This window comes from Harmonia axyridis, chromosome 2 (assembly GCF_914767665.1).
Source record: "Harmonia axyridis chromosome 2, icHarAxyr1.1, whole genome shotgun sequence".
In the NCBI taxonomy this organism is placed as follows: domain Eukaryota; kingdom Metazoa; phylum Arthropoda; class Insecta; order Coleoptera; family Coccinellidae; genus Harmonia; species Harmonia axyridis.
In genome coordinates, this window is record NC_059502.1 from 13,132,111 (window position 1) to 13,153,760 (window position 21,650).

The window sequence follows — 21,650 nt, forward strand, 5'->3', positions numbered from 1 at the left end:
TACAACAATACCTGGATGTTCTGTGGTGTTTCTTTCTGGCCGTCAGTACTTTTAACCAAGATGGTTCACGTGTTGGACAATCGGTTCGCTCTTTGTTCCACTCGGCTATCCTGGATAATGTCACATTTGATAACGTCTTGTAAATCCATCGTAGGTCTTGGTAAACATGTCCTGACAATAGATAAACAGACCTTGCTCTGTTATATTTCGCGATTATTGGGAATCTGATTGCTTTTCTCGGCTGTCTCGGGTATTTCAAGGTGGAAAACTTGGGTCTGGAAATACGTTAGAGAGATGACGAAACGAATATACAGGATGCTCTCTCATATATTTCTGCTAGAGGAGCAAATGCGTCAAAATTTGGGATGACGATATTATTCTCAAATGAATCAGTCAAGACAAAGACTTGTTGAACTCTTCGAAGAATTGAAAGAAAGGAGTAAGAATCAGAATTCGTCTTGAAAGAATCAGGATCAATGAAATTGAAGGATTTGAAGGTTTTCTGTGGCAAAGCATTGAAATAATCTTTAAATTGTAAAGTACACATATGAGAATTATGTATGAAAAAACACATCTAGTAACTGTAAAGTTCTAGTGACACATAATAGAGTAGATTCTGCATTTCTATTTATGGATATGCTGAGAATTTCCTATTTGGCTTTCCTTTCAGTGATGGAGGTAGGACGTTATGGCCTACACCCTACAACAATGCCAGGATGTTCTGTGGTGTTTCTTTCTGGCCGACAGTACTTTTAACCAAGATGGTTCACGTGTTGGACAATCGGTTCGATGTTTGTTCCACTCGGCTATCCTGGATAATGTCACATTTGATAACGTCTTGTAAATCCATCGTAGGTCTTGATAAACATGTCCTGACAATAGATAAACAGACCTTGCTCCGTTATATTTCGCGAAAATTGGAAATCTGATTGCTTTTCTCGGCTGTCTCGGTTATTTCAAGGTGGAAAACTCGGGTCTGGAAATACGTAAGAGAGATTACGAAACGAATATACAGGATGCTCTTTCATATCTTCCTGCCAGAGGAGCAAATGCGTCAAAATTTGGGATGACAATATTATTCTCCAATAAATCAATCAAGACAAAGACTAGTTGAACTCTTCGAAGAATTGAAAGAAAAGAGTAAGAATCAGAATTCGTTCTGAAAGAATTAGGATCAATAAAATTGCAGGATTTGAAGGTTTTCTGTGGCAAAGCATTGAAATAATCTTGAAGTTAGTAAGTAAACATAAGAGAATTATGTATAAAAAAACACATCTAGTAACTGTAAAGTTCTAGTGACACATAAAAGAGTACATTCTGCATTTCTATTTATGGATATGCTGAGAATTTCAAATATGTCACTCCTTTCAGTGATGGAGATAGGACGTTATCGCCTACACCCTACAACAATGCCAGGATGTTCTGTGGTGTTTCTTTCTGGCCGTCAGTACTTTTAACCAAGATGGTTCACGTTTTGGACAATCGGTTCGCTGTTAGTTCCACTCGGCTATCCTGGATAATGTCACATTTGATAACGTCTTCTAAATCCATCGTAGGTCTTGGTAAACATGTCTTGACAATAGATAAACAGACCTTGCTCCGTTATATTTCGCGAAAATTGGAAATCTGATTGCTTTTCTCGGCTGTCTCGAGTAATTCAAGGTGGAAAACTCGGGTCTGGAAATACGTAAGAGAGATTACGAAACGAATATACAGGATGCTCTCTCATATCATCCTGCCAGAGGAGCAAATGCGTCAAAATTTGGGATGACGATATTATTTTCCAATGAATCAATCAAGACAAAGACTTGTTGATATCTTCGAAGAATTGAAAGAAGACAGTAAGAATCAGAATTCGTCCTGAATGAATTAAGATCAATGAAATTGCAGGATTGAAGGTTCTGTGGCAAACCATTGCAATAACCTCTATGTTATAAAGTAAACATAAGAGAATTATGTATGAAAAAACACATCTAGTAAATGTTAAGGTCTAGTGACACATGTTTGAGTTGATTCTGTATTTCTATTGGAGGATATGCAGAGAGAATTATCTTTGGCTTTCTTTTCAGTGATGGGGCTCTATCTGACTTGTTCAACTATTCAAATGATGGAAAGAATAAAAAATTTAGATGCATCATGAACGAATGAGTGTTTGTATATTTAATTTAAATACGCATGGTACAAGAGTACTGTTTGACGTTTGTTTCGGTGTATTCACCTCTTGGGAAATGATGGCTGAAGATTAAGTGCTCGAGTTTTTGAACGAAACCTTAGTATTGAGATCAGCGTACATTTCAGAGCCAAAAGTATTGATAATTGTAAAAACATACATCATTTGCTAGCCTAGCAGGTATTTATTAAATTTTAAGGGTAATAAGCCTTTTTTTTCTTAAGAATATCTCCGAATATCCCAGTGGATACATAGATAGTTGTTGTAAGTAGGAAAACTGTTAATGAAGAACGATTCATGTTTGACGGGAATTATTGCCATCATCAATTCATTTATAACGCTATTTTTATATCAAACAACGATTTATGTCCACGAAGTGGAGAACAATAACTCGTAATTCGATTATTATAGAATATTGACGAACTGATAGCAGTATACGTTAGTGCTTTATCTTGATACAAGAATCATGAACTGTTTCGCAATCATTCTAATCATTTTTCACGATTCGATCAGCGTCAGTTATACCTAAATGATATGCCTTGTCGACTCGTTTGGAAGGGATTCTTGGCGGATAAAGTCTAGTTCTACCTGTTACCTGTCAAATACAAGTAAAATACAAGTATCACTATCAAACAATCAGATTTTTTGTATACAGACTCAATACTTCACTTTCATCTAATGAACAATATCAGCATGTCAGCCAATAAGTTTTCTCCAAACGTTGCACTTTCTTTGACTCCGATTTTGATGAAACTATAGAAGGCTCATTCTAATACTCGTCCATTCAAAAACTCGCCAGTTCGAATCTCATTTTTTAATTTTCTGCACTTGTATTATGAATAACTAAGTATTTCAAACCTTGTTGATTGCAAAACAATTGTCATTTTCTTCGTTTTCTATTTGAATTCAAAAACATATAGAAGTATATATTCTAAATCTATGCACCCTGTATAATTGCTGATCATATATAATATTATATTCCTTTATAAATTGTGAGGAATAACCTGCTATTAACTGATTTTTCTGATTTTGAAATGTCTCATTTCTCCGAAAATGACTAACTGGTACTTCAAATATACGTATATACGCTGTATAACATAGTATTCCATCCAATATAATAAGATTTGAGTTAAAAATGTTAATACACAAAGACAAACTTCGAATCTCTCATCCTGGATGGTGCAATGTAATATGATGCATTTCCTGCAACAAATGATAGGTTGAAATGTGACTTAATTTTATGGAGATATGGATTCTACGGAGACAGGAAATTATATAGGTATTGAAATTTATTTCCAGAGAATTGTCGCAAATTATTTTTAAATTATGAAACTTGCTGTTCCGCATAGTGTATATTTCATGGAAAATGTTAACTTGTTTATAGATGATTCTTATTAAAATATGGGGAATTTTCTAGAAGAATCGGACGACAGTTATTTCTGCAGTGAATTATAAGTAATTGATTATTCGAAAGCTCTAAGTCAGTATCCTAATATAGTTAAAGTGATCATTTTAATATTTTTTGAGGACTAATCTTCCGTTTACTAAAACATTTTTGAACTCCACACTAGATCTTTTTTATTGTGAAAATCATGATGATATTACGAGATAACCAGATCATCCTCATATGCGGATAAACTTGGAATTATCTTAGATAGATTTTGCCATGGGATATCACTGACATGGAATTTCTCGAGAATAATTATAAATTAACTTATTTAGATGATAGTGCTAATGCAAAATGGCGAATGCGCTTATGTGAAGTTCTTGATCTATTTGAACTATTGAACTATCATGAAAAACGCATTTTTTTTATCAGAATATTTTATCCTAATTACCTTTCATAACGTAGATTAATATTGGGATGTTTTCATTTCATTTCGTAATTCACCCTATCCAAGAGAAAGATAGGGGAAATGTCAGTAATTTATTTTCATTCCAAAAAAATTGTTCTTAGACCGTATTGACATACCAGTGATGATTTTATCAGTTATTACATGAGTGTAATCATCACGCATCCAAAGTAATGCCAATATGTTTCATGTCTTTTTTTTTATTAATATCAATTAATTGGATAGAATGAAGGCTGTTAATTCATGAAGATACGACACTCAATGGCTAGATATTTTCATTCAAATTCTGATTGCAGTTATTCCTCATATTACCTTTTATTACACGAGTGATAGCTATAATATTGATCGACAAGTACTTCTAATTTATTAATAATGAAATGGGTGATTAATCTGTCATACGAAAATATAAAATTTGACAATTTGGTAATTAAGTATTCTAATCATATCGGACAATGAAAATATCCTGGTTATTTTCCACCATGCGTGAATAATGATTGTAATTTCATTAGTTTGTGAATATCATAATCACTCAAATGTAACAACTCTTGAAATTGAATAGAATTCAAGCAGAATATCGAAAAAATCTAGTAAGTCAAGAGCCCTTTACCATATCAGAGCGATGTCAATGAAGATAAAAGTTTGGGACAAGAGTTATAGGAAATTCAATCCTCCACAATATTGATATTGATTACATATAGCGAAAAACCCATAGAAAACGAGATTTTCGCAAAAAAAATATGCAAAAAAACAATTCTTGTGACCTTGGTCCCTATATTTCAATAGTACCATGTAGGTTTTGAGAAAACTTTCAGGATATCAAAAAAATGTATACGAGTTTATAACTGGGTGTCTCAAATTCCGAGATAAGTACCTTACTTTGAGTAAAATGGACTATAATAGATAAATCCGTGAAAGGTGAACCAAGACATAATAATGAAATATAACCATGAAATCTATGTGAAACTGTGTATACCAGTATTGAAGGATTTGCCATGAAATAAGAGACATTTTTTTTATTAATTCTCTATAAGCAAAACACGTCGAATACATATTGAACCCTAGTGAAAAGTATTGCTTCAAGGGACATATTCTAAGTGAAATTTTAAATTAACTGTTGCATCATTAAAAAAAAATTAAGATTCTCGAGAAAATTTTTTTATAACACATTATACTCAATGCGATTGAGCTACAATGTTATCAATTAAGGCGCATTCAGACTTCAAACGTACCTACCATGGAGTTTTAAAAAATGAATATCCTTTCTTTCAAAAGTTTTAACGGAAATCGAGCTGTATGGACAGATGTGGAATAGACAATGCAGAAATAATGATCTGCAACAATTAACAGATTTAATAAGACACTGGGATAATCCCACGAAATTAACGTAAGCCGTTCATTTTGATGAATGAATAGATTTGTTTTACTAGCATGTGTTTCAAGATTATTAGTCACAAGACCTTGAAAATTCTCAATGAAAAAGTGATCATTGAATTGCATCGAATAATATGCTACCTAGGTATATGTTTTTCCTCTTTCAATGTTGTTCGTCTTAACTTCAGAGGAAATTGCATAAGAGTATATGACGTTGATTGACACATGGAAGTCATTTCTGCACTCTAGATCGAAAATAAGATAAGCAAAAATTCCAAACTGAAAATCGTATTAAGAGTATTCATTTTCGGCCAATTTTAATTAATCTATTTGCTTATTTTTGTGGGATTATTCCAGGAGAACAGTGGGCGATTCACCAAATATCTGTAATTTTCGAATTTTGAGCCGAAAATGGTATCGAACAACAATCTAAATTACGGGTTCTGATCATAAGATCCTCTCGAAATTCGGCATAAACCAAAACCATAGAGTAATAAACATAGAAAGAGGGAGTATACGCAATTTTCACATGTCCCCAACATGGTTAAATTACGTTGTCGGATTGTGATATATCTTCATATCCACAATTTTACTATATCATCATGAATGTATATTTTATTGAATGAAATATATTTATTTGGGTGATTCCCGATTAAATATGCGAATTTGAATATTTGGAATCCGATATTTTTCCTGATTGTCGAATTTATAGCATGCAAAATATTTATTATTTTCTGTATTTACCCGCTGAAATCCAAGGTTTTGGCAACTATTGCTCTCCTAGTGTCATCCGTTGTTTCCCTTCGTTTGGCGCGCTTGAAGTTTGTTTTCTGAATTTCTGATATATTTAGGTATTCATTTCAATATATTTCGAGTTAATATGAAACGTTGATTCACTATTGGACATAAGAAGTGCGTCCTTCGTGGGGAAACTCGCGAATTGAGTGAAATATCGTATTACTGATATGTTTTCATTTTCGAGCGCTTCATGTCAAATTTGATAGTTCATATGTTGGGGACAAAATTTGCATACTGAAATTGACATGCTCCCTCTATTAATGTTTATTACTCTGAGGCACCAACATTTGAGTGATTATTTCAAATAAGTTATAAACTAAATTTCATCCCATCTGGGCATTTTTTGTTGATAGTGTGCTTGCGTTTTCTACGGTTTTGAAGGCTTGATATTTTAATTATATAGGGTGACTCACCGCGATAACCTATAAGACGTTTATGAAAAACTAACAATCATTTTGTGCTGAAAATTTGCATGCTGGGTTTGAGACAATGATCTTTCTCTCTAAAATATTTTCAGTTCTCTACTTTCAACAGACTACTACTTCCTTATTCCAAATGGCACACGTTGTATTTTATATCATTACATAGCTTTTTTTGATGAAAATTTCAGCAATATGCCATACCTTGGGAAAAAAGTCAACAGTTCATGAGTTGATGGGATTTTTATGAAAAAAATGGTGACGATGAGAACTCACGTTTTTTGAATATTTCTGTGGAAAAGGTTTTTTCGAAACCTTTTTATTTTCGATTCTGCGAATATATAAGAATGTTTTTGGTTTGGACTAAAAATGTACAGGGTGTTTATCAGAAAATCATGAACAAGGACAACTCGAATTCATCAAAACTTAAGATTTTCAAATTAGACACTCTTGAAGGTTTTTATGCTGAAGAATAAAGTAGAATTTTTAGGAAAAAAATTGTATTTACCGGTTAGATTCAATTTAAGAGGGTTCCATTGTTGCATTGCGACCTAATGGTCTATTGTGCCTCTCATCAGAGCTATTGTTTTTACAGGTTATAGGCCCAGGCATTACTGAGTTTTTAAGATTGATTCGAATATTTTTGTAACAATTGTTAAGATGTTCTTTCTTGAACATAATTATAGTACGAGACACGAGTTCTTGTGGAATTTTCCCAACAGATCGCAAAAAAAAAATCTCTGCCAATCATATCTGCAAAATCATCCCATCCATTGTATCTGTAACAAATTATCGAGTCATTTTTCATGCTGTCATTGTCGTAGAACGTATCCGGATACGGATTATCTCCATTGTATTCGGAATGAACGGATTGATAGATGCGAAAAGGTCGTTTCAACGAAAATAATTGGCGGACAGCCTCGATGAACTCAACAACAATTATTGTTGATATTCCTTAACAACTTGTTGTAAACATTGAATTACGCCCGCCATCATGTAGAAATTAAGATGTGACAATTTTTTTCCGTTTCAACGAGATCTAACTAATTCGTATTTTGGATTGAAATTGCGTGTTGAGGTTCGGAGACCCTCATTCATAATTTTTTGCGAATTATACTCAAGGCAATATTCAGTGTGGATGAAGTGAGGAACAAAATTCGCAACTCCGTTATTTGAATGTTTTCGAATTATTATACCTATTTTTTTGCTGAGGTTTTAGACGCAATTTACCTAATTGATGGTGTCAAAAAAATTGATACTGTAGATAACAATTTTTTGAGAATATAACAAATTTACTGTGAGAATAAAACTTTCATAGCAGAAAATCCTTATTCAACCCAAAAAACTAACGTAAGGACCAGGCAGCAGTCTAATGGGAAAATTGTCAGTGGTTAACTTTTCTGAATTTTCAGTAATTTTTAGAATATACAGGGTGAGTCTTTGACTTGTACATATATTTTAACCGAAGATTCCTGAGGTCAAAAGAAACATTTTTTTTCCTTTACAGTTTTTTCCGATTCGGCCCAGTTACAAAGATACAGGCTGTTGAAAATCGATAAAAAAATGTGATTTTCAGCTATATCTCGTAAATGGTTCTATTGAAGGAAATGATTTTTGGAATATAGCTTTTCCTTGATGTGATACATCTTCTCCGAACACAAGATTCCCTACACATCTTTCAGTTTCTTCATTATGAACATTACATCACATAAAAATACCAGAAATTCGAAGAACCCAACTCTTAAAAGTAATTTGAACGTTCATTGAACAATATTTGGCTAATTTGAAAAATAAAAGTATTCTTCATATTTTCTCTTACAAAGCACCGTTTTCGAGTAACTTGATCTTAAAAAAAAAATTATCTGTGAAATTAGGTACTTTGGCTAAATGCAACTCTGTTCTGTTGTGGAAAAAAACCACAGAAATGAATATTTACTATGATGTCATGTCTCAGATTTTAGAATTGAAGTACTAGCCAACTTAGTTTGAAAATGAAGTTATTTGAATAAGCTCTCCTCAACTCTTCTATTTGGTTACAAATTACTGAGCTTTGACACAGCTCTTATAATAAGAAGATACTTCATTAAAATCAACATTCTATTTTGAAAAGTCCAGATTTCCTATGAAGCCCATGTTTAAAAAACTTTTCACAAAATAGTCCATTTAATGACAAGAATCAATTGTCATTGGTCATTCAAACTCACATCGAAACATACCACTAAGTACATACTAGACAAATTTTCATGTGATTGAGATTTAAATACTTCTATTCTTTTGCTTTTCCATAAATTCATCCTAGAGCATATGATTGACATAGTTCCAAGAGTGTCATAATTGTTTCAATATGAAAACAAATAGGTGAGTTGAAAGAAAGAGGATATTTATTTTGAATACTTCTCATTTATTTTCAATGGCAAAATCAAGATGAATCAAGTAGTAGAGTTGGCTATAATGTAGGTACATATTATTATAGAACAAATTTGATTACAAGTGGAGTCTAACATTTTCCATTGATTACAGAGCCATAAAACTACATTTCCATATTTTCACACTGATGGCTTCAAAAATATCGATGCAGATCATTATTTTTATGAGATAGTTGGAACAAATCAAATGCTTCATTCATAAAGGAATTACTTTCTATCAGAATGCACACTCATTTATTTTGTATCCACACAATTATTTTGGAAATTGTTTTTAAATTTCTTGAAAATATGTATGGAGGTCATATATTATTCTATATATATAGAATAATATATGACCTCCTCAAGTCTATGGGCTGAACTCAATCCTATGACTAGTTTTAGAGATACAAAATGTCGGAGTTGGAAAAAAGGATTTCTTTAAAGTAACATTTCTCGTAGGACAATATCTTGAATGTAACACTTTTGCTCGAAAAATATTGCTTACCTACTCACAGAGTAATAAGTTTAGACTGGTCTTCAATAAAATTATTTTTAAATTCGGGGTGAGTCCAACATTATTCAAAATGGAATAATTTAGTTCATAATTTACCCTCTAATCAAAAAAGTGGTTTGTGGAATTTTTCAATTTTCATAACTCTTAATTCCAGTACACTAATTTAATGTCAGAGTATTGGCTTATATGAACAGTTTTGAGAAACACAGGTTGATATACTGGCAACCAGTATTACAAAAGTTGTGAAAATGTATACAATGAAAATTTCATACAGTGTCATGGTGAGAGACACCTTGGCGTTTACATATTGTTATTTTGTCATTGTACAGTGAAAGACATTGTACATGGTGTCCCAAATTCGATTTATCAATTTTTCGCTATATCTATGATCCGTTATGAGTATCATATTAACCATAAAAATTAGAATTACTGAAAAAAACGTTGTGGAATTTTTCGAATATTTCGAACAGAAAGCAAGATATCATAATATATCCCCCTGAGTATTTAAAAGCTGGTCATATATAAGCCAATATTGTTTGACATTATAATAGTGTATTCGAACTAAGAGCACTGGCAAAAAATTCCACAGACGAATTTTTCAATTATGAACTGAACGAATATCATTTTGAATAATGACACACCCCGTATCAAACAATAATTTTCATCAAAAACCAGCCTAAAATTATTATCTCATTGGCAAGCAATATTTGTCGTGCAAAAGGTAAATATTTTTGTACATTTCTTTCGAGGAACTGCTCCACTTCAGCGTGAATTCTTTGACAAAACTCTTCTAAATCATTTGCCGTATTGAAATAAACCTTTGATGTTAAATGACCCCACAAAAAATTCTAAGTGGCTTAAGTCTGGGGAACCTGTTGGTCACTGAATAGGTTTCGACTTCTCAAATTCAATCCGATTAGGGGTTCTGTACTTCTGTATTTCAAAAGTATTCGATCATAATGAAATTTTGCATTTAAATGTAAATTAACAAATCAAGATGACTTTTTACTTCGCAATTTTCAATTCTTTTCAATTCTTTTGCTACGTAATCCATTTGAAAAGTAAGAAGTTTCAAAATAGTTTGGTGCAACAAACCCCTTGTCAAAATTTAGTATGTGTCATCAGAAACATAGAATTTGATGTTCAATGAATAGGTACTGGAAAATTCCTACTCAAACTCTGAATACTGACTCAAAAACATTACTCATTCGCCCTGTGAATTTTGAAAATGAATCGATGAATTACTTGTCCTAATCAATTTAGTTACTGAAAACATAAACTAAACATCACCTTAGATATATTATTCATCCATGTTGGTAAGAAAAACAATTCTTGTAAAATAAAGCATAAAACATCAACTTGATTATAATTTGAAATGCATATTCAAAAATTCATCCCACTACATATTTTTTTTAAATAAACAACATACAACTCACCATCAACTTCAGTCATCATACCCTTAGTATCACAATCGATATTTTCACATGACAGCCTTCTCATATTCACCACACAGTAAATATCGAAGAAAATCACTTTAGTCCACGATGAAAATTGTAGAAAATCCTAACTTTCACAACATCCCAAAATATAGGTTATGGTAATGTTTATCTGGCCGATTCAAAAAAAAACTATGTCTATGACGGACCTACACATTCGCAATTCTACTAGAATCGAGTGAAATTCGACGCATCTGCGGAAGAAATTTAAATTTTTCACATTGACTCATTTTTACATTCGTCAAGCGACAGAGTAACAATTGTAGAAGTATCGAAAGTAGAACTAATTATTTCGATGGATATTGTGATATTGACATAGTTGTAGAATTTGCTGAGTTTGTCTGTTTGATGTGAAGACACTGTTGGAACATAGCAAAATTAGATTCCATTGGATACATTTCAACTTGGGTCATTCGTTCTGATTTATTTTGAATAATGAACCCTTGAAAATTGACCTGAAAAATCATAATCTGCCCAAAATGATTTATAAATACTACTTCACCAATAATGTTCAATGGTTTATTTCTTTTATTACTACTATTCTATCCACTAAATTCTCCTTTTGATGTGTTTTTTCCAACAATTAATCTTTGAGATAACAGTTTAAAGCCTGAAAAGCCTGGTAAATAAAAATATTCAAAACTGCATTCTATAAAAAAGTTGTGTCCTGAATTCGATGACCACTGAAAGAATATCGAGAGCATATCGAGAACTTTACAATTTACAGAAAAAATCTTCAAGGACCCCCAATCTCTTTTTTCGATATAATAAGATCTCAGAAAGCAGATCATAAATATCTTGGTGATTCGTTCTCGAATCACAGCTCGTTTCTGAAAAATGACTGTTTCAAATAATTCTCTACATCTTGGTTTCTATTCGAGATATTCGAAAAATTCTAAAACGTTTTTTTCAGTAATTTTTATGTTTTATATGATTCCCATTACTGATCATAAAAATTAATTACCGCTTCAGAGATTTAGAGGAGAGTTGGTGTTTTTCAAATGGGGCACCCTATGTTATCAATGCAGATCCTGTTACCGTTTTTCCCAAAAATGTAACCCGTTTCAAAAATGATGAGTTTTTCGACTTCATTCTTGAAATAGGACAATTTTCATATAAATATTTTTCAAACATAGGGATTTTATGATTTTATTCATTTTGTGTCTGTTGCTAAAAAACTACAATAAAAAATATAGGGTGTTCCATTTAAAAAACACACTAACTCTCCTTTATATCTCTGAAATGCTAATTCATTTCTATGAGATGTTATGAGTATCACATAAACCATAAAAATTATTGAAAAACGTTTTAGAATTTTTCGAATAACTCAAAAAGAAACCAAGATATAGGGACATATTTGAAATAGTCATTTTTTGAAAACGGCTCCTGTAGCTCGAGAACGAATCAAGATATCTATGATATGATTACTGATATCTTATTATTTCGAAAAAAGAGATCGAGTCTTTGAATACTCAACATTATACAGGATGGCTCACATAAAAATATAAAATATTTTCGTGTATATGGAATTTTCCGGAAAACGTAGATTCATGACAATTTTATTTCGAGGATGACATCTTGCGATTACAAATTCTAAGGGGGTCAGCATTATACAGGGTGGATTACATAAAAAGATCAGCCGAATATTCCTGTGAGATTAATTTTTTCAGGAAAAGTTAGGTCAGTTTTTCTCAATTTGATGGAAGGTATATTATTTTTAAAAATACCTGGATCACCCTCAAGCGAAGTGAACAACCCCTCAAGAATCTAAAATGCAAATAGGGATCAATTCACACATGATTCCAGAAAAAAATGCGAATTTATGTGTCTCTCGATCCCTATTGGTATTTAGAATTATTGAGAGAATTTCCACCTCACATAAACAGATGATCGTACACCGATTAATATTAAAAAAAAATAGGTTTCCCTTTAAATAAAAATTGACCTTTATTGCCATCGTTTCGAAAAAAAATTATACATACATACAGTAATATCCAGCTGAACTGTTTCCGGCTGTTGTAAGCCACCCTGTATGATGTTTACCTTGTTCAAAACTTCAAATAAAACCAATTATTCGATAAAATTAGAAAATTCTGAGCGTTCCAGCCATGGTCTATTCAATTTTTCAACTATACCACAGTAATCATCTTCAGAGGTTTGTACCTACTCAGTTTTCTGGGTCGTACATTACGATTCCTTCATTCTACTAAAAAAAAAAAAAACATAAGGTGGAAAAGCAATTAACCCACAATTTCTAAGCTCGAAATATTTCAACTTAACTTTTGAACAATCCATCCGTGAAAGTTTTCAATATTCAAGAAAGAAGTAATCAAAATTACCTTACTCAAAAAGTTCAGTTTTTGGAATCTAATAAAATATTTCACCAATTCACTGAACGAAAATTTGATCCCTATTCATTCAATTTCCACACAGTCACTTAAGTTTTAAAGGCATTATGACTCCTACAAGACAATAAGAATCTGTCTAGTTTCTAATTTGTAAAACCCACTGAATACTGAAGAACATAGGACATCGCGCTCTAGTTTTGAACATTGCTGCACGTTATTCTCATTTCTTCAACCTTCCAGGGTATTGTAATCATAAAAAGAGGACGCACGCTCACCATTACGTTTAATTAATATTTGGCATTCAACCTTTCAGGTCTAATCAACAGTGGAGCTGTAAGATACACTTCCATCCATGAATTTAATCCCTTTAAGTATTTAATTGATGATTAATAATACACAGAAAATCTAAGTATATTCTCTGTGATATGTTGATGTGAAAATACTATGTTAAAAATATCAAAAACTGATTCTAGTCACTTTTGCTCTAGATAGGTCCGTTTAGACTGTGATTTTGTATACACGATTGGCTTTATAGATATTAGTTTTATTTAAATTTGAAAATATGTTTTCTATATTATGGTGGGCAAATAAAAAGAATGAAAGTATCTCTAGGAACAATTTTGAAACTAAAAGGACCAGGCAGCAGCCTAATGGAAAAATAGTCACCGGTTAATTTTTCTGAATTTTTCGTATGATGTATAGGGTGTTTTTTTCGAGGTATATAATTTGAAGTTGGCATTACTGTTCAAGATGAAGACCGATTTAACAGCTGTCAAGTGATTTATTCTCAGTTTGGTTCGGCAATTCATCATGAATAGACTCACGCCTGAACAATGCTTGCAAATAGTGCAATTTCATTTCGAAAATAATGGTTCTGTGCGGAATACGTATCGCGCACTACGTCCATTAGCGATGAAGCGCACTTCTAGTTGAATGGCTACGTCAACAAACAATACTGCCGCATTTGGAGTGAAGCTAATCCTCAAGTGTATGTCGAAACACCGTTACATCCAGAAAAACTGACTGTTTGGTGCGCTTTATGGGCTGGTGGAATCATTGATCCGTACTTCTTCAAAAACGATGATGGCCAGAACGTTACAGTCAATGGTGATCGGTATAGAACCATGATTTCTAATTTTTTCATTCCTGAATTGAACAACCATGATGTCCAGGAGCTGTGGTTCCAACAAGACGGCGCAATATGTATATATATATATATATATATATATATATATATGATGCGCTTTATGGGCTGGTGGAATCATTGGTCCGTACTTCTTCAAAAACGATGATGGCTAGAACGTTACAGTCAATGGTGATCGGTATAGAGCCATGATTACTAACTTTTTCATTCCTGAATTGAACAACCATGATGTCCAGGAGCTGTGGTTCCAACAAGACGGCGCAACATGTCATACAGCTCGTGCCACAATCGATTTATTGAAAGACACGTTTGGTGACCGCCTAATTTCACGTTTTGGACCTGTGAATTGGCCTCCAAAATCTTGTGATTTAACACCGCTAGACTACTTTCTGTGGGGCTATGTAAAGTCATTGGTCTATGCGGATAAGCCACAAACCCTTGACCATTTGGAAGACAACATTCGCCGTGTTATTGCCGATATACGGCCACAAATGTTGGAAAAAGTCATCGAAAATTAGACGTCCAGATTGGACTACATCCGAGCCAGCCGTGGCGGTCATATGCCAGAAATCATATTCAAAATGTAATGCCACAAGATTATCTTGCAGATAAATAAAATTCATGTCAATCGAATAATCAATCGTTGTTTTATTGCAATTGAAAGTTCTATAGCTCTAAAAAAAACACCCTTTAGAATATGACCGCCTGAACAAGAAAACCTATGGGTCCAACTCAATCCTATTAATAGTTTTCGAAGACAGGGTGTCCAAGAAATCTGTAATTATCGTTTGTATCTCCAATTTAGGGGCACCCTGAATATTTCCTTGATGAAATAAAACAACAATAATTTCCACAAATATTTTAAATTTATCAACAATAGTTTCGCCAACACTGTGGCTTCTATAGGTTAATATAACAATGTGTAAAAACCACAATGTTGGCGAAACTATTCTTGTTAATATTCTTGTTAATATTAATATTAATTAAATTTAAAATTGTTGATATTACAAAGTTATGGGGAGTCCAATTGGAATTTATTTATGATCAAATATTAAACATAATTTACTTCTCAAAAGGTATATCTGAAATGGACCAGAATGCAGAATTTTTTTTAAATAGGTTACCTATTGAAAAAACAGAGTGAGAGTGGTTCTCAAGCAATAAGGATGCTGTAGAAAATGATATGGGCACTGTGCTACTGTTGTAAGACCCTGTATAATAAATATAATTATTTTTTCGCCAATACCATCATGGTTCTTCGACAATCTTCTGATGGTAGTTAACAAACACCATAACTATACAGAGAATTATCTGAAATTATGTCATTCGAATACTTGATTATATTCATTATGAAATATCATTCGATTACTAGTTAAAATTATGAAATATGCAGGTGCCATCGTATCATTATGACCGTACATAAAAGCTCTCAAGGTAAAGACAATTATTGATTGTTAATTCTTATATGAAAACCGATTGATACTACATGTGGAAAAAGGAAATTAACACATAATATACTCCAACTACAAAATGTTCACCTTATTCATAGTGGTAAACTACAAAGAAAACCTCATAAAATGATACTAAAATACGAGTAATTTAATGAACGTGGTTCAAATTATGGCTTTACCGCAAAAAATCCTTGAAGTGTAAATAAAAATGTCACTTCCGTTTCGAACTATTCTTGAAACGATGGAATGAAAATAGTAATTTACGTAACTGTTTTTTTTGGACGAGTAGACAAAATTCTAGGACTAGCCGTAGGCATAGATGACAATGAATAAATGAGAAACATTTCTTTTTTATATTTCTTTGTAGAACAAAATTTCGAACATTTCAATTATTTTTTTATGGAATATTGAAATTGGCACTTGGCTAGTATAAAAAACGACCCGAACTGGATATCCCAACTGAATTTCATAAAAATCGGATGAAAATTGTTTTTCAACAATTTTAAGACTGTTATAAGGATTTGCAGACACACCGATCGACAGACAGACAACAATTGTTCAGAATTATCGTAAATGTTTTTTGCGAGCCGAAATCAATAATTTTTTTTAATGATCAATTCATCTTCAATATTGTCGAGTATAGAATCATATTTCGTTCATACAGATGTAATATGGTCCTTATCAATATGAATTCACTTCATTATATAATACGATGAAGACTAATTCAGAAGTGCAAACACAGCCTTGAACTGTTTTTACAAATTTGCTATTTTCAGTTGAACAGAAAAACTTGATCTAATTATCTAGTGCATATAATTACTCGCAAATATTTTCCAGTGAATCTATATTTATCTAGATGTATTTATAAGGGTTGTAAATAAGTCTATCATTCAAAATCTAGATAAACATTGTCAACGTACAGTGACGGTTTAGTTGTGAAATTTTAAACTTGACTTCAAAACCGTGACATAATTTCCTTCTGGTAAATACTATTATCCTGAAAGTGTTTATTATTGAATATTTATGTTCTGTAGGAACTCATCTTGACATGATGTCTCGGAAATATTGGGAGAGAATATCAAAAATTTGTATACTTGTTTTATAATTTTTCGTTATTATTAATTCTTGTGAATGAATCGAGTAAGAAATGTTCAAAACCGTATCTGACATTATCACAGTTTAATAAAAAAAATATTATTATTAATTTTTTTTGGGAATCAGATCATGAAAAAAATGAAATTCCGAAATTCGAATTCACTGTTTTATATTCCATGTCATTCTATTGTTTCCAAGGCAATTATATTTAATCGGTCATTTCGATTCGATAATCTGAGCTGTATAGGTGGAAAACGACTTAAAAAATGGTTGCAAAGTATAAACATACAGGGTGTTCCTAAATTGGAGGTACGAAGGAAAATGAGAGATAATTTTAAAAACATCCTATAAATATAGGACGCAAATGTTATGTTTTCGAGATACGGGTATCAAAGTTTCATATTTTTCGATTCTGTTTTCATATTCATTTCAACAATTTCAGGTGAATTTTTTTTTTGCTGTCTAAGAATTTGGTTCGATTTATGAAGGAATTTTTTCACAGAAAATCTTGGAAAATTGAGTTGATTCAGAAAATGAAATTCAATTTGGCAACCGAGACAAAATGTCGAAAGTTGCAGCTTTTCCGTCATTTTGAATTTTTTCAGAGTTTTTTACCTTTTCTGAACTGAGCACTCAAAAATACTCTTATAGATATAACCAGAAATCGTAACTTCAAAGTTTATACATCCTGTATCTCGCTTATGTTTCTAAAACGAGGTTTATGTCATAAGGCAAAAATGGTTCTCCTGGTGCAGGATCGGCGCGAGTAATTTTGGCGCCTGAAGCGAACAATTTGTAGAAAAAAAACATAAATAGAAAGTTACATAGTTGTCGAATTGTACGAATTTCGTCATTTTCATTAGGGGTAGTAGAAACAGTTCTTGAACTTAGGTATATACTTACCTAATGATTGATTTCAATTAGGACGGGGTAACGTTGCATAGCGACCTTAAGGTATAGTATATCCAAAGTCACTTGAACTAGTCCATAAAAACGCTTGACCAGATGTTCCTTTGAAGTGGATACCGCGATCCGCTAAATAATAATAATAATGGAGTTTATTTCGGTAAATAAACAAAATACATCACTCAGGTATATAAAACATTATTACCGGGGTTTATTTGAAAGTATTGTTAGGCAATAAATTCACTAGCCCCAAAAGAATTTCTGGAAACTTGGACAAACCTTGATTGATTGAAATATTGTGGCTTGCTCCACTGAGAGAAATCCATATTTTTCATTAATAAAGCACTTATTTGGAGGTTATTTATTAACAACTATAACAGCAGATTTATATTTAATATATTCATTAATAGTTAAATTATGCATTCGAAAAAGTTTATCAATAGAGAATAAAATATTTTTTTAAAAGGTATTTGATAATATTTAATATATTTCGGTTATAAATAATTCATACGAACTCACGTTATCTCCACAAATAACATAAATTCATTATCAACAAATTTTCAACTGGTAGTTAACGAACATTTGCTATTTATAAATAAACTCTCACAAGAATTCAATAATTTATTCACTCAGAATATAGGATTTATTAATAATTAACAAACTAACATAATTCTAGCGATCCAATATGTGGAAAAGTTTAAGGACACATCACTCAAAGAGAAGCGCATCTTCTTGAAGGATCTGTCCTGGAACTTTTCCTTTGATTTGAATTTCCTTTTCGAACATAAAATCTGTATTAATAAGGGCTTATTGAACGCCGCTTAGCACTTCTGTACTGAATTTTGGGTTTAGATCGTTTGTACCTGCTTAGTAATTAGTAATGTTGGCAGAACAGTGGTTAGAGGGAACAGATGCGATCAAGATGACTAGGGTACAAAGCCGGATACCCTCAATATGAACCCTAAAAAATTACCTAATTCGGCAAACGGTTTTTCTCAGACCCTAACAATCGGATAATAGAAACAACCAAAATAATTATCTAAGAAATACGTTAACCATTACTGAATTGAATTTTTTTTTTATTCAGCATGGATACATATTACATATAAATAAGGTTTATTAATTATTACTCAATGATATATTAACCTCAAATATATTTTTTTCCTTCAAATGGATATTTCTTCAGCATTATTAATATAAGTTATGCGTAAATAAATGAAGTGTAATAATAAATGATGATTATTGGTGGGATTTCAAATAAATTATTGATTCCCATGAAAATAATATTTGTTTGTCCATATATCCAATAAATGATTTATTAACTATAATGCAATTTCGATAATATCAAATAAACACTTCTCTCAGTGTCCAAGTGACTTTGGATATACTATACCAAAGAATGATACCAAGATGTATGAAGTAGACGTCTGTTGGTGGAATATTCTTTATGTCAGGATCATTGCACTAAACTGTTTACCATTCAATACATTTGGTACTACCTAATTACTCGAATTATTCTGTTAGTTCTCTCAGAATTAGATTTCATTTCATTAGATCTTCCATAAGTTTTCGCAAATTCTAAGAAAAGTTAATTAGGGACGATTGTACATCGTCATTACTGCTTCATTTCGGAATTCCCACGGTTTTCTGACCTTGCTTCTTTCAAAGTCGGAATTCGCGCAGCTGCGAATTCATTATTACTCTACTATTATTTGATTGTTCTAAAGAATCGTAAACATTCGGTATTGAAATCGTCATGCTATGGTTTAAAGCAGACACCGGTTTGCGTGTGCAGGATAAAGCAATTTTACTTTAATCACTGCCTAATCCTAGCCACAAACGTGAACAATATGAAGCCGATTCGGAAAAGAAGTAAATGTTTATTCGAGTCTCAAAAAACCAACGCTTCTTCTGATGCGTCCATCAATAAAAAAAAATGAATAAAGCACTGACGTTAAGACAATTGCACCCTTGGAGTCCACATAACGGTATATAGGTACATGCATGTAGTACCTAGTCTCCAACTGCTTTCATTGGCCCGGAACCTTTCTGTGGTAACGAGTGTTTTTTTCGAGGTATATAACTTTAAGTTGGCATTACTGTTCAAGATGGTGACCGATTTAACAGCTGTCAAGTGATTTATTGTCAGTTTGGTTTGGCAATTCATCATGAATAGACTCACGCCTGAACAACGCTTACAAATAGTGCAATTTCATTTCGAAAATAATGTGCGGAATTCGTATCGCGCACTACGTCCATTTTATTTTGTTTAGTGATGAAGCGCACTTCTGGTTGAATGGCTACGTCAACAAACAAAACTGCCGCATTTGGAGTGAAGCTAATCCTCAAGTGTATGTCGAAACACCGTTACATCCAGAAAAACTGACTGTTTGGTGCGCTTTAAAGGCTGGTGAAATCATTGGTCCTTACTTCTTCAAAAACGATGATGGCCAGAACGTTACAGTCAATGGTGATCAGTATAGAGCCATGATTACTAACTTTTTCATTCCTGAATTGAACAACCATGATGTTCAGGAGCTGTGGTTCCAACAAGACGGCGCAACATGTCACACAGCTCTTGCCACAATCTATTTATTGAAAGACACGTTTGGTGACCGCCTAATTTCACGTTTTGGACCTGTGAATTGGCCTCCAAGATCTTGTGATTTAACACCGCTAGACTACTTTCTGTGAAGCTATATAAAGTCATTGGTCTATGCGGATAAGCCACAAACTCTTGACCATTTGGAAGACAACATTCGCCGTGTTATTGCCGATATGTTGGAAAAAGTCATCGAAAATTGGACGTTCAGATTGGACTACGAGCCAGCCGTGGCGGTCATATGCCAGAAATCATATTTAAAATGTAATGCCACAAGATTATCTTGCGGATAAATAAAATGCATGTCAATCGAATAATCCACGGTGATTTTATTGCAATTTAAAGTTCTATATCTCTAAAAAAAAACACCCGATACAAGAAAGAGTTTCAGGAGGAGGAAAATACCGAAAGAGAAACTCTCTGGGGGAATCTTCCGAGATTGGTGTATCGTTCCAAAAAGTATGGAAACATTGAAATAATTGAGATGCGATTGAAAAACCTTCCGATTTTCAAAATGATATAGAACAATATAGAATTTTTTTTGTATAACAAATCAGTGAGTTGAGTTTATTCTAAACTGCCACAGAGAAAGGTTTATTTAATCATTTGTAATGGAATGTTGTGTATTAGTGGCATTATTTCAAAAATGCTGAACCTTCAGTTACACTTACAGCTTCGGTTTAATATTGCTTTCATGCTCAGAGTAATGAACATAGATAGAGGAAGTATATGTCATTTTCAGTAAGCAAATTTTATCCCCAACATGAACTATCAAATTTGACATGAAGCGCGCGGAAATGAAAACATATCAGAAATACGATATTTCACTCAATTCCCGAGTTTCTCTACAAAGAACACTTGTTACCCCATTGCAGATCAACGTTTCATATTAACTCAAAAAGTATTGAAATGAATTCCTAAATATATCAGAAATTCAGAAAACAAACTACAAGCGCGCCAAGCGACGTGAAACAACCGACGACTCTAGGAGAGCAAAAGTTGCCAAACCTAGGATTTCAGAAGGTAACTACAGAAAATGTTAAATATTCTGCTAATTATAAATTTGACAGTTAGGAAA

At 32.6% G+C, this 21,650-nt stretch overlaps 1 protein-coding gene across 1 annotated transcript in view; it reads right to left on the reverse strand.

The window, feature by feature from the left end:
* LOC123674054 (UNC93-like protein) overlaps nucleotides 1-10,984 on the reverse strand; it is a 120,533-nt gene extending 109,549 nt beyond the window's left edge. The window contains exon 1 of the mRNA XM_045608881.1: nucleotides 10,967-10,984. Within this exon, the coding sequence (XP_045464837.1) occupies nucleotides 10,967-10,969 (3 nt within the window). The 5' untranslated portion in view covers nucleotides 10,970-10,984. The remainder of the gene's footprint in view (nucleotides 1-10,966) is intronic.
* Nucleotides 10,985-21,650: the final 10,666 nt, after the last annotated feature.